General features: G+C 49.7%; 1 protein-coding gene across 1 annotated transcript; it reads right to left on the minus strand.

Annotated features, from left to right (window-relative positions):
• Positions 1–52: 52 nt before the first annotated feature.
• Positions 53–10,388, minus strand: Pea15 (proliferation and apoptosis adaptor protein 15). The gene is made up of 4 exons (XM_045142298.1): positions 10,238–10,388; positions 3,456–3,629; positions 2,124–2,279; positions 53–1,972 (listed from the first exon to the last, which is right to left on the minus strand). The coding sequence occupies exons 2-4, from the start codon at positions 3,625–3,627 to the stop codon at positions 1,908–1,910; spliced, it is 393 nt and encodes a 130-aa protein (XP_044998233.1). The 5' UTR covers positions 3,628–3,629; positions 10,238–10,388; the 3' UTR covers positions 53–1,907.
• Between the last annotated feature and the right edge of the window lie 2,673 nt (positions 10,389–13,061).

Below are 13,061 nucleotides of genomic sequence, written 5' to 3' on the forward strand. Positions count from 1 at the left end.
GTCAAAGGTTCCAAAATCTTAGTCACTCACAGAAATTCTAGAACCACTCAGGTACAGTACAGTCACCTTTATTCCAGGGTTAGAACAAGGCCGTGCGCGCTGCAGACAGAGGAGCACAGGATAGGGGCCACCTCACCGCAGCACAAAGGGTGGGAGGGCAGGTTAGTCGTTTTAGTTTTTTTTGCTTTAGAGAAACTGCTAAAAATTATCCTGCCTCTTCCATTTCTTTCATAAGGAAGGCTCCATCTCTCTCACACACATATAACATCTCAGATGGAAGGACGATTCATGGTAACTTCCCTCTTCCCAATTTTACAAGTATCTGTCTTAAGGGAGAAGCCAATCAGGACTGGGGTGACTTGGGAAGGTCCCTTAAGGCAAAACCATGGAGTCTTCGAGGTGTGTGTGTTAAGGCAGGTGTCTGCAGCAGTGGCCAGAGGGAATGGACAGGTTGGGTAGGGCTAGGAGTTGAGGGTGTTCTCTAACCAGTCTGGCTTCTTCCCTCTTCTAACGACCAGCCCACCCCTCCCCCTGAAGCTCTGTACCCACATCCTAAAAGCTCCTACTTTCAACTTTCTACAAAGTAGCTTCTGAGTTTACATGTAAATTTGTTTCTTTTAAAGCTTTCTTTTCTGTTTAGACTGTGTAGTAATTTGACTGTGCCACACCCTTTACTGTGGCATTCCCCGCTCACCCCCCACTCTGGCCTAGACAATAAGTTAATGCTAGACAGCACAAAAAAAGGGCAGACATGGCAGTGCGGGTTTAATATACATATATGTAGAATATATATGTACACACAGTTAGCACGGTCAAGGTAGGGAAGGGTAGGTCAGTCTTGGGACAGGAGGAGGCTAGGGTTACTCACTGTACTCTAGTGATCTGACTAGGAGGCAGCCACAAGCCCATGTTGAAAAAGATGACCAAGTCCCTTCCTGGATCGAATTGGGGTGGGAGTCAGTGCAAAACAAACAAACAAAAAAAACTTCTTTCTGGCTTGGGATGTTCTAAACCCGAGATAGGGAAGGCGGCCTGCGGTATCCACATTGGGATCCTATAGGTATGGTCAAGTTGCAGTTAAAACCTAAGGATCTCATTTCCCAACCTCCCTTGGTTCAACATCAGTATATGCAACAGTCTGTAGACAGGAATAAAAGAATGGAAAGGGACCCATCTCTGCCTGTAGTCCCATCTCAGGGTCAGTGGTGCATGTTCCCAGCATAGTCTGCAATGTGGAAGTGAGGGGCACTAAATGCTGGCTTCTCTATGGGCTTGATCTTTGGGATCAGGAAAGGATCTGGTCTTCTCATTAGATCCGTGACACACTCCTCCTAGGCCCATTAGAAGGGACCACTGACACTCTGACCTTCCAGCCTGAAGAATGGCAAGAAAGAAGATTCTAGCCAGTACAGCCTAAGAGTATAAACACTGAGCCCTGGCTTTTCTCTGCCCCTTCCAGTGGGGGTTGAGTGGCCTCTTTACCTTCCCCACTGCTTTTCCTTAAATCTAACCATCTCTCCCATACCTCATCTTCACCTTAGCTCCTCAAGGTAAGATTCTGCTTTCACACTTCAAATATATGGGAGGAGAGTGGAGGAAAGAGGAGGAATGTGCCAATTTCTGTTCATGTAGAAAATAGCCCCCACCTTCCCCTAAGAGTGGGGAAACTAAACCACCTTCATCCCCTGACTCCCATCCCCTCATGAGGAAGAGGAACTAGATGAGCTAGACATATAGACAGACAGCCAGAGCGTGCGCACACGCACACACACGCGCATAGTAAGGGGGTTAGGACCAGGTTAGTACATGGGTATGGGGCAGGGAGATGTCCTTGCCCCTTCCCATAGAGGATGGGGAAGGGAGTGGTCCGATGAAGGTGCAACCTTCTTCCTCTTCCTCCCCCTTGCTCAGGCCTTCTTCGGTGGGGGAGCCAATTTGATGATCTCTTCCTCAGAGGGCTGCCGGATAATGTCTAGAGGCAAAGAGGGATGCATCCAGGGATGGAAGTTATGAGTATGGAGATGCCTAGCGAGCCCATTAAGCATCGATTTCCACTCCCAAATTCATATACTTCAAAGGGAAGGGGCAGTGGTATAACTATGCAAAAGGTGTTAGCGTCTTACCTTTGTACTTCTTGGCACTGGGGATACGGGTTAGCTTGGTGTCCAGCTCATCCTCCTCAGAGATCTTCAGCACTCGGGTTCTATAGTCAACCACCATAGTGAGTAGATCAGGACGGCGGGAGATCTCAAAGATGTGTTCAATGTAGGAAAGGTTGTCTGGAAGAACACAAGAGACTGAGTCAGTGCTAGACTGTAGAGGTCAATTTGCCTTTCTCCGTCAGACCAGTGTTCTGGAACCAAGCCTGAGTTGCTCTCATTGGCTATTAGAAGGAACAGCACTGAAAGAAAGGGGGCCACCAAGCCAGGAAAAGAAAGCTGAAGTAGCCACACAATAGTACAGAGGACTGACTCAGGAAGTAAAGCTGCTTGGTTAGGGTAGTAAAGTTGCTAGGTTTGGGAATGAAGACAGAGTTAGATTTCATGTTCCATACTAGAGGGAAAGAGCAATAGAAAAATTGTCTTCCAGATTACCCCACACCATCCTGTTCTCCTTCCCTGTATCAGGAGTAGATCCCAAACAGCTCACGTGGGATAGGATGGTGGGATCTCTGTAGGTTATCTAGTAGGTTATGGAATGTGGACACAATTAGAAGGATGATCTCCGTATCTTGACCAGTTCAAGAGATTACGTATGCCATCAGACCTTTTGGCTCCTGCCCTCCTGCTGTTGTAATTGTCTTAAGTATATAGAAGGCTTCCTTCGGCATTCCTCTGTGCTGTCTACACTATGGCCAGAGTGGTACATAGAAAGGTTACTCTCTCCACTTTCAAGGCTGTCACGCAGAGCCCACTACCACACAGTCTTGGCTTACCTTCTCAGCTACTAATGGCCAGACCTAGTATCTCAGTCAAGCTAAGCCATACTGCTTTTTGAAACTCAGCAGAAAGTATCCCAGCTCTGTGACTAGCAGGACTAGCAGGTCCTCTTTTGGATTCTACTTTAGAAATCCCATTTGCCTTTTGGGGTGGTTTTAAACACCAGTTATTCCCTAAGCTCCCCAGCTGCATCATATTGCTCTGATGTGCAATGTTTCCTTCCCAGTCCCCAAAAGCTGCAATCTTCAGAGAGATAAGAAAATGTTAAAGCTGTCAGTTTGTTTTACCACTTTTAACTTCTATTTTCATGCTCTATTATGTATATGGTAATAGGAGTATTAATGTTTTTGGTTTTTTTTACTGACAAGGGGCACAATGAAAAATGTCTACAGACTACTGCCCTAGAGCCCTATGCACTCTCTTAGAGAATCTCTTACTGTGCCATACTGGTTTCCCTTCATGTGGGAGCTTTGTGCTCATCTCCTATTTGCTGAATGAGCAGAGCCCCTCCCCCACCTTTGTCCAGCTTATTGTGGCTCTCCAGGAAGCTGAACCAGGCACTGCCTGTAGTGATCTCTTCACTCTTCTCACTGGGGATGTCCTCCTTGCAGGCTGACTTTAGCTGTTCCAGATCTTCAAGGGTGATGTTATTGGTTAGATCCTGGAGGAGAGTCCCGTACTCTGCCATGACTAGAGGTGAGAAATGACAAAGAAGACTAAGCTTAATATAGGGTCTGATTTCCCTATTGGACTACTCTCCATTCTGCCCTGCCAGAGTGGCATGTGCTAAGACATGAAAGTTTGGGGGGTGGTGAATAGGGCCTAAGGAGAAAAGGAAGATCTTAGATAGACGGGGAGAAACTCTAGCCAGGAGCCTAGAGTGACAAGTCACCCCCCTCCACACACACACACACACAGGCGCGCGCGCGCGCGCACACACACACACACACACACACACACACACTATCTCTTTTTTCCCTCTCTAACAGTAACCCTGGCAACAGCTCCCCTGACTGAGGAGGCGGTTGCCATGGCAACCAGCTCCCGACTTTCTCACCAGCAGACTCCCAAGTCCCCCCAAATTGCCCCACCCACCCGCAACCCCTCCCCCCAAAAAACAACTCAAAAACATGACCAGAGAGAGGCTTGCTATAGCAGAAAGATGCTGAAAAGGAGCCAGAGGGGCTGGTTGAGGCTCATGTGTTTTACCTTCCAGAAGCAAAGGGGTCCCTCATTTCATCTTCCCACCACCCTACTAATGACTCATCTTGGATGGGTGCCTGGTTGCTTGCCGCTGGTCTCTCCATGCTTACTCTTGTATTAGGTCATTAGGGTTTGGGGTAGAGGGAAGCAATGGTTAGCCCCACCTTTGTGGAGCCCATTTTCTCCCTTGATGCTTTACTGGGCCCCCACTCAACCTTCTCTCCTAGCCTTTGTGCTGCGCCTGCAGCCCCCGTGACCGAGAATACCAAGCGGCTGGCTCTGGCCCCCTGCCCAGTTCCCAGGCTGGCTGGGCGATGGGGGAGGGGAGTTTAGATGCAGCTTTGGAAAAGTCTGGCAGGAAGGGGGGCTGCTACCCTTTATATTAATATCCAGCTCACACTTCTTTCAGCCTGGCCTCCCATAGGCTGGGGCAAGGCCAGATCTCACCTGGGCCTTCACTTCATTCCTCTTTCATGATACCTGCATGAGAAAGTAGAGCATTCAAGGCCTCCTTCCACTAGAATAGGAACTATGGCTAAAACAGGAAGCAAACTCAGACCTTAGAATGGACTTTCTGGATTTGATAAAAATATGAGATTGTGATGGGGAGGTAATATGATGGAGAATGGAATTTCAAAGGAGAAAGTGTGTGTGGGGGGGAATTAACATGGGATGTTTTTTATAATCATGGAAAATGCTAATAAAAATTTTAAAAAATGTGAAACTCTAGTGGTTAGCCCAAAACACTGACTTAACAAAGTGGAGGCTCACAACTAAATCCAGCATTTAGAAGGCTGAGAGAAGATGCTTGTCATGAGTTTGAGGCCAGCCTGGACTATATAGCAAGACACTGTCTCAAAAAAAAAAAAAGCCGAGTATGGTGGCACACTTGAAGGGTAGGAGGATCACTGAGTTCGAGGCCACCCTGAGACTACATAGTCAATTCCAGGTCAGCCTGGAATATAGCAAGACCTTACCTGGAGGAAGAAGGGGGAAGCTGGGCTTGGTGGCACACACCTTTAAAACTAGCACTTAGGGGTCAGAGGTAGGAGGATCAATGTGATTTCAAGGCCAGCACAAGACTACACAGTGAATTCCAGGCCAGCCTGGGCCAAAGGGAGACCCTGCCTTAAAAAAAAATCTGAAATCTGTTTTCTTCAGTGAGTATATTGCTTTTATAATTAAAAAGTAGCCAGGCATGGTGGTGCATGGCTTTAATCCTAGCACTTGGGAGGCTGAGGTAGGAGAATCACTATGAGTTTGAGGCCACCTGACACTAGTGAATTCCACGTCAACCTGGGCTAGAGTGAGACCTTACCTTGAAATCTCTCTCCCTCTTTCTCACACACGCACACATACATACACACAAAGTAAAAGTATGAAAGCATGGCTGGATGTGATGGTGCACACTTTTAATCTCAGCACTTGGGAGGCAGAGGTAGGAGGATCGTCATGAGTTCGAGGCCACTCTGAGACTATATAATGAATTCCAAGTAAGCCTGGCCTAGAGTGAGACCCTACCTGGGGGGAAAAAAGGAAAAAAACGATTTGAAAAAATAAACTACACCATAAGCACTTAAGCCTAGACCAAAAGGTAGGCAAGAAGCTAGGTGACCTTGCACCTATCTCAGGGCTGGGGATGTGGGGGATTAAAGAGGGCAGGTAGACACCCCAATTTTCCTCAGTCATGGGCTCTTGTGGGGGAACTGAGGCAGAAAGGCAAAGGCCATTGCACAGTAAGAGGGGTGGACTCAGAAGATCCCATTCCCAGCCCCCTTGGACCAGAAATAAACAAGCCTCCTTTGGTGGCAGGCACTGCTACACAGACAATGAACCAGACAGCAGGGAAAGCACGACCCCACCGAGAGACAGCCAGCCAGAGGCCTGCTTCCACGCACAGGTGCAGCAGGCGGGGCCCAGCAGTCGTCCTGCCAGGCCGGGCCAGGAACAACGCTCTCTGACTGTCAGCACCAGGAACCGTCGCCGCCTAGAAATCTAGGTCACAGCATCGGGCTCTGGTGCCCAACCCTTCCTCCACTGATAATCCCAGGCAGAAAGGGAGGCATGGGGGAGGGCCCAGAGATAAAAGGAAGGGGAGACAAGAACCTGCCCCAAATAAAGAGGCACTGGGATCAAGCCCTCAACTAAAAAAGGGCAGGATTCGGGGTCATACTGCCTTGATTTCACAGGGAAGAAGAGTTTGTAAATAGAAGAGATGCTGTGGGAGGAAAGTGTGTGTAAAGGTGTGTATGAATCTCTTGGGAGGAGTTAAGTTTTAGGGCTCTGGATCTTAAACACAGATCTACAGGGGAGGTGGGTGGGATTGGATTAATGTGTGTAACACACCCACCCACAAAGGCTGGGGGCAGTAGATAGGAACCTTTCAAGAGTAAAACATACAAGAGGCCTGTAAGAGAAATTGGGGTAGGAACGTTCAAAGCGAGTGGAAATGTGTGTGTACATGTCAGTATCCTACGTGGGAAAGCTGACTGCTTTGTAGGTAGTTTTGTGGAGGAGGCAGTGGGTGTACTTGGATGTTCTGGTAATGGAATTATGTGCCAGCACTGATGTGTGGCTGTGGGAGCACTGGCTGTGAGCTTATGTGGGATGTGTGTGTTTCTAAAGCGGTTGAGAGAGTGTGTAAGCAGTATATAACCACAGGCTCACATCCAGAAGGGTGAGGAGAGCATACAGAGCATGGAGGATGAGAGCTGGCCTTGCAAAGGAGGGATCAAGTTTGTGTGTATGTGTGTTAGGGGTTGAAACACACAGTCCACAAGGCTTCAGCCTCAACTCAGATGTTACCATAGCAACCTTGGTTTTCTGACACACACCCCCCCCCACCCGTCATCAGAATAAAGACATCTGGATGGGAAGTGTGGAGCGTAGTAAGAAGGGACAGAAAGGAATGGGGGTCCTTGAGGAAGCAATGAATGGAGTCCAGGGCTCCCATATGCCCATGCCCCAGGTATGCTGCAGAGGCTAAGACAGGGTAGTTAGGAGGACATTTTTAGGATGTGGGGAGGTAGAGTCTGCTTTTGGTGGCTTTCAGGTTTCATTGATAAGTACTGTCCCTGGCTGGTTTGGCTATCCAACTTGGCTTCCGAGTCACTTTCCTTAATGAAAACATTGGAATGAAGGCCTACTGAGAAGTCTACCTTCCTAGCTCTGGAAAACCCTGATCTCTGGAGCAGTGCAGAAAACTGCCACAGCAACGCCAGGCAGCCTGGGCGGAGGCCATTCCAGGGACAGGATACGGGCAGGAACTGGGAACCGGGGCTGAGGCTGCCAGGAAGTCAGTTCCCTTCCCTCCCATCTCATTCAGTGCTTCCTCACACCTTCCTTCCTCCCTGCCTCTCCTGGCTCTAGGCAAAGCCTTGACATCGGATGCTGGGAAGAGGGCAAGGAGCTGAGGGTCGTTACATACTGACCCATTTAGTTGGGCAGATGGCAGCAGGGAGGAAGAGACAAGCCCTGAGGGTGTTTCATGAAGCCTAGCAAAATAGATGACCACCTGTGGAGGAGGTGACAGCAGCAGAACCTGTGAATATTTTGACATTCACGGTAGATTTTCTCTTCCCTAGCATTTGGTTCTGGATCCTCAATGTACTTAAGAAAGAAGCCTGAAGATTAGACGTTGTCCCTCTCTCTGCATCTGCAGCATCTGCCTAAGCTTAAGGGGAGGGTGGTCCCCCACAGCTGCAGGGATCTGGAGATCCCTGTTACGGGCAGGAGGGATTCCTAAGCATTAAAGTTCATCAGTCTTGTTGCCTGAAGCTGGAGAAGCAAATCAAGAGGTGGGTGGGAAGGGAGAAAGTAGGGTTGTAGCTATTTTATTTTTAATTATATCTGGGGCCCACACCCGGGCAGTTCTATAGTTTATTTCCTTTGAAATCTTATCAGCTTTGGATATATACTGCCCCCCCACTACTCCAACACACTCATCTTTCTTTTTTTTTTTTTGGCTTTTTGAGGTAGGATCTCATGCTAGTTCAGCTGACCTGGAATTCACTATGTAGTTTCAAGCTGGCCTCGAACTCACAGCAATCCTCCTACCACTGCCTCCCAAGTGCTGGGATTAAAGGCGTGCGCCACCACGCCTGGCCTTCATCTTCATTTCTAAAGAAAGGAAGAGAAAGGTTTTGCGGTAGCAGGGTCAGTCTGGGAGCATGGACAGGCAAGATACCTGGGCCCCAAAATGCTCATCCAAGAAGCAAAGCAGGTTGTCCTTGAGTCTGGGAAGAAGCTACACCCTCAGCCTAGGGAGGGGGCCATACCCAGGATAGCAGCAACAAACATAGCTGGTAGTGGATCATGCAGGGCAGAGGAGGGCTGGGTGATGGTAAGGGGTTTTCCCTAGGCCATCTTTTTTTCTACTCCTGTGATGGTGGTGTCTGCTCCTGTTTCTGTCTTTCCCACTCTGTCTCTTCCTCATCTCATTTTTCCATCTTTTATCCTCCTTTCCTTTCAATGAGTAGTCATCCCTTCCAGCTTTTCCAATTCACCTACCCCATTCAGTGGTAGCCATGAGTACTTTAGAACAGGGTCCTATGACCTCCCTGCTGGACAAGACAGAATGAGTTTGAATGGGAGGGACCAAAAGGTACTGATTTGACCTCCCACTGGCTGTGAGCATGGCTGTCTTGACAGTGCTGTGGATCTGTGCAAGTGCGAGGTGCTATGTGATTCTGTGACCCTCTTCATGCATGACAATACATACAGCTGCGAAGTACAGGTGTCACACAAGGGAGGAAGTAGGTAGGTGCCCAGGGAAGCTGGCAGCCTAGGGCATTCTGGCAGATTCCCCAATGGAGTGTTTAATCGCAAAGGGAAGAGCAATTAACACTAATCGCTGCTTAGACAGCCTGGGGGCCAGACACAACCTAGAGAAACAAACACAGATTCAGAATGTTCTTTCCAACTCCTTTCTCCTACCTCTTCTGAGCCTCCTAAGTCTACTCTGCGGCATTCTCTGGCCTCATCTTGACCATCTCTCACTTTCGCTTCATGGTTCCCTGACTGGATCTCTGTCCCTCTCTCCATGTCTGTCTTACACACATTCCTCTCATTCTCTCTCCTTCTGACTAGGGTTCCATCCTTGGCTGACTCATACTCATTCTTTTTCTCCCTCTCCCTTCCACTCCCTCCTCCATCTCTTGGCCACACTGATGTCCAGAAACTAGCCACTCCCAGTACCCCATGCTCTAAACTGGAACCAACAAGAGAGATCTCATGGATCCTGTCACCCAGCTAAGAACACAGGGTCACTAATGGCTTGTTTACTAAAGCGGCCCAAAAAATCAGAATGAGTTTAGGGACAGTGGCCCCTCCCTTCTCCCCTCCACATGTTAAGACTGATGTCTCAAGAGCCCCTAGTCAAGGAGACTCCACATGAAGGCAGTGGGTTGTGGTGGGCGGTTGATGCGTAGTGCAAGGACGTTTGAGATCTGGTGTGTGTGTGAGGATGTGTGTAAGTCACATGGGTGTGTGTCACTGTGTGTGTGGCTTGTCCTACAGCTGAGCTTGTGTCCCTATCAATTTTGATACGGATTTTTTTAAATTAGGGTTTTACTTAGATACATCATTCCTCAGCATTCCCCGGGTCCTGGGTCTTTCCTTCTTCCCTCCAGGCAACCTTTCACCAATCCCACCTTTCCGCAGACGCAGTGGGCTGGGCTGGGCCGGGTGAGAGGGAGAGCCCCAGGAGCAGAGCGGAGCCGAGCGCCGGCCCGCCGAGGCGAGTCCGAAGCCAGGACGGGGAGGGAGGGAGGAGGGGAGGGAGGGAGGGGCGGGAGCTGGCCTGGCCGGGCCGGCTGGGCGGGAAGCAGGCTGCATCCTAATCCCCAGGCCCCAGTCGGACTCCCAAAGTGCTGTTCAGCGACGAATGGGCGGATAAAGCCACGCCGCTCCCAGCTCACGCGTGGCGCTCCCGGCGCACCGACAGAGACGGACCCCACGGGGCCTGACACGGCGGACCTGTCTGGGTCCTCAGCCTCCCCTCTTAGTCCCTCGGCGACCCACATCGTCACCCCTCCAAACCTAGACCCCAAATCTACCTCACCCCCCACGACACGTCTTCCCTCCGCCCATCTCACCGCCTCCGGAGCTGAGAGCTCAGGGCGCGGGCACTCCCGGGGTCCCCGGTTCCTAAGCAGCCTCCGGAGCCGCCTCCTGGACTCCCGCCGCCGCTGCTTCTGCCGCCGCCGCCGCCTCTTCCGCCCCGGCAGCCGGAGCCGGAGCCCAGCACCGCCTCACCCCACCCGGCTGGCCGGTGATGTCAGAGCCGGGGAGGGGCGGGGAGCGGCGGGGAAGGGGGAGGGGACGGGCCTGGGGCCGGGGTTCCGGGAGGCTCTTAGGACCGGGTGGGGATTGGGCGAAGGGGCAGAATAGAAACATTGCCTCTTCCATGTAAAGTGTGAACCAGCCTTCAGATTTGATTCCTTCCCATGGGGCACGTTCTTCCTCTTTTGACCTTTGGGTGATCAGTGGCCAGGACCCCTGGGAGGTATAGTCAATTCAGGTTTAGAGATTGGAAGCCCTTTGGGCTCTGGCTTCTCTTAGCCCACTTGCTTTAGTATTTGGGAAAATTTTTCCTAGTCTTATGGGCCAGGGGAGTGTTAGTAAATGATCAGGTTCAACGGCACTGAGATTAGAGATGGAGGACAAGGCGAGCAGCAATATGGGGACCTCCTTTACTTGACCTGGAACCTTGGATCTTCCCTTGGGGGGGTGATAACAGCAGGCTCCCTATGTTCTCTCACCTTTCCCAAATAAACCTCCTTCCTCCCACCATGATGTAATTTCATTTTCTGGGGAGAAAAAGCAGCCATGAGCTCAACATGCAAATATAGACAACTAACAAAGCCACATGTAGCTCTGCCCTCTGCCAGGCCCAGGGTGATGGCTTTCACTTCCTCCACCTCAGGGACTTTCCTCCCCCCCTTTCTCAGCCACACAGAAAGAGGGAAGGGAGAATTGGGGAAGCCTCCATTTTCACCCAGCATAAGGGGTCTCGTCTCAACTCTAGCAGTGTGTAGTCCTGAGAAGTCCGAACACCTCAGTGTTTGTACACCTACCTCCGGGAATCACACCATCTTGCCTCAGTTACAGCCTGGCAGAGACTACTTGACACCCTGGATGAGGCCTTCCTGCTCAGAGAAGCAGCTCACATTCCTGCTGCTTTGGGCTTGATAGCCCTGTCCTTTGTTCTTGCCTACAGCAAAGCCACAGCCCCTTGGAGAGCTGCACATCCTCATACTTTGCTTTGCATATGTTTCTGCTTTGCCCCATTGTAGAGTCAAGACCCATTTGATCCATCTTTGAGACTCAGAAACTGCATGGCTTATCCACAGACATGCGGTGTCTAAGTGAAACAAGATAGCCAGACAACACAGGAACCTGGACTTCATGCTTGCTCTGCTGTTTCCCTGGACAAATTATGTACCTAAGCCTCAGTAACCTATTGAAACGGGGAAGGGTTCTGAGAATCAGAAAGAGTAAGTCTGTTGGGACTGGCACAGATGGGTGCTTCAAAAGTAGGAATGGAACTAGACTGGAGAAAGGGCTTAGCAGTTAAAGTGCTTGCCTGCAAAGCCAAAGGACCCAGGTTCGATTCCCCAGGATCCTCGTAAGCCAGATGCACAAGGTGGCACATGTGTCTGGAGTTCATTTGCAGTGCCTAGAGGCCCTGGCAGTGCCCATTCTCTATCTGCCCCTCTGTCTTTTAAATAAATAATTTTTTTTTAAATATAGGGCTAGAGAGATGACTTAGCGGTTAAACACTTGCCTGTGAAGCCTGAGAACCTCAGTTCAAGGCTCGATTCCCCAGGATCCACATAAGCCAGATGTATAAGGTGGCATATGCATCTGGAATTCATTTGCAGTGGCTGGAGGCCCTGGAACACCCATTCTCTCTCTCCCTCCTACCCTCTCTCCTTCCCTCTCTCTCCTTTCTCTCTGTGTCTGTCACTCTCAAATAAATAAATAAAAATTTAAAAAAAATTTTTAAAGATTTGAAGGGCTGGCCGTGATGGCGCATGCCTTTAATCCCAGCACTTGGGAGGCAGAGGTAGGAGGATCACCGTGAGTTCAAGGCCACCCTAAGACTACATAGCGAATTTCAGGTCAGCCTGGACCAGAGTGAAAGCCTACCTCAGAAAAACAAAAAAAGTAGGAACTATTCTTTAGTCTGAGATCTCCCACTGACCAAGACCAGACAATAAGCTATTTTTATAATCTAACTTAATACCCAGCTACTGATTAGTCATTTATCAAATGGGAACATGTTGGATGAATATATGCTTACTATTCTATCATCTTCTGGCATCTTCTCTAAGAAGTCTTCATAGATTTGTCTGTGGAGCACGAAAACTCCTCTAATCCTAGGTCTTAGTTTTTCATACTTAGAAATCCTCTTGTCTCCCAGCAGTAATCTTCTATTGGCTTCATGAAAACTGAAATGTCGTGCCCAGCGTGGTGGTGCACACTTTAATCCAGCACTCAGGATGTCGAGGCAGGGCTGGAGAGATGGCTCAGCCGTTAAAGAATGCTGAGGCATGAGGATGCCCAGATGGAGGCCAGCCTGACTACACAGTGAGGCCCAGTCAGAAAACAACAACAGAACAAACTACAATGTCTGTTGGGAAGCTTGCTCAGCAGTCTGGTCCTTTTTGCCTCTACCTCTGGGCTTATCCTTTTCTGGGCTTGTACTGGAGGAGTATGGATCTTTCCTGCAAAGGACAGTGGACCCCAATCTGGAAGATACTATTGTGCAAAAATCAGTGCCTCCTCGCCATTCGCACATGGGCCCAGTGTCTCCGAACATCACTGTGGTTATTGTAATCGCTTCTGACTGTGAGGTGGGCTCCTTGACCTTGGCATCTCCATCTTCTTCGCTTCCCATGTCCATCTTGTTCTTTG

Source organism: Jaculus jaculus, chromosome 1 (assembly GCF_020740685.1).
Source record: "Jaculus jaculus isolate mJacJac1 chromosome 1, mJacJac1.mat.Y.cur, whole genome shotgun sequence".
Taxonomy (NCBI): Eukaryota; Metazoa; Chordata; class Mammalia; order Rodentia; family Dipodidae; genus Jaculus; species Jaculus jaculus.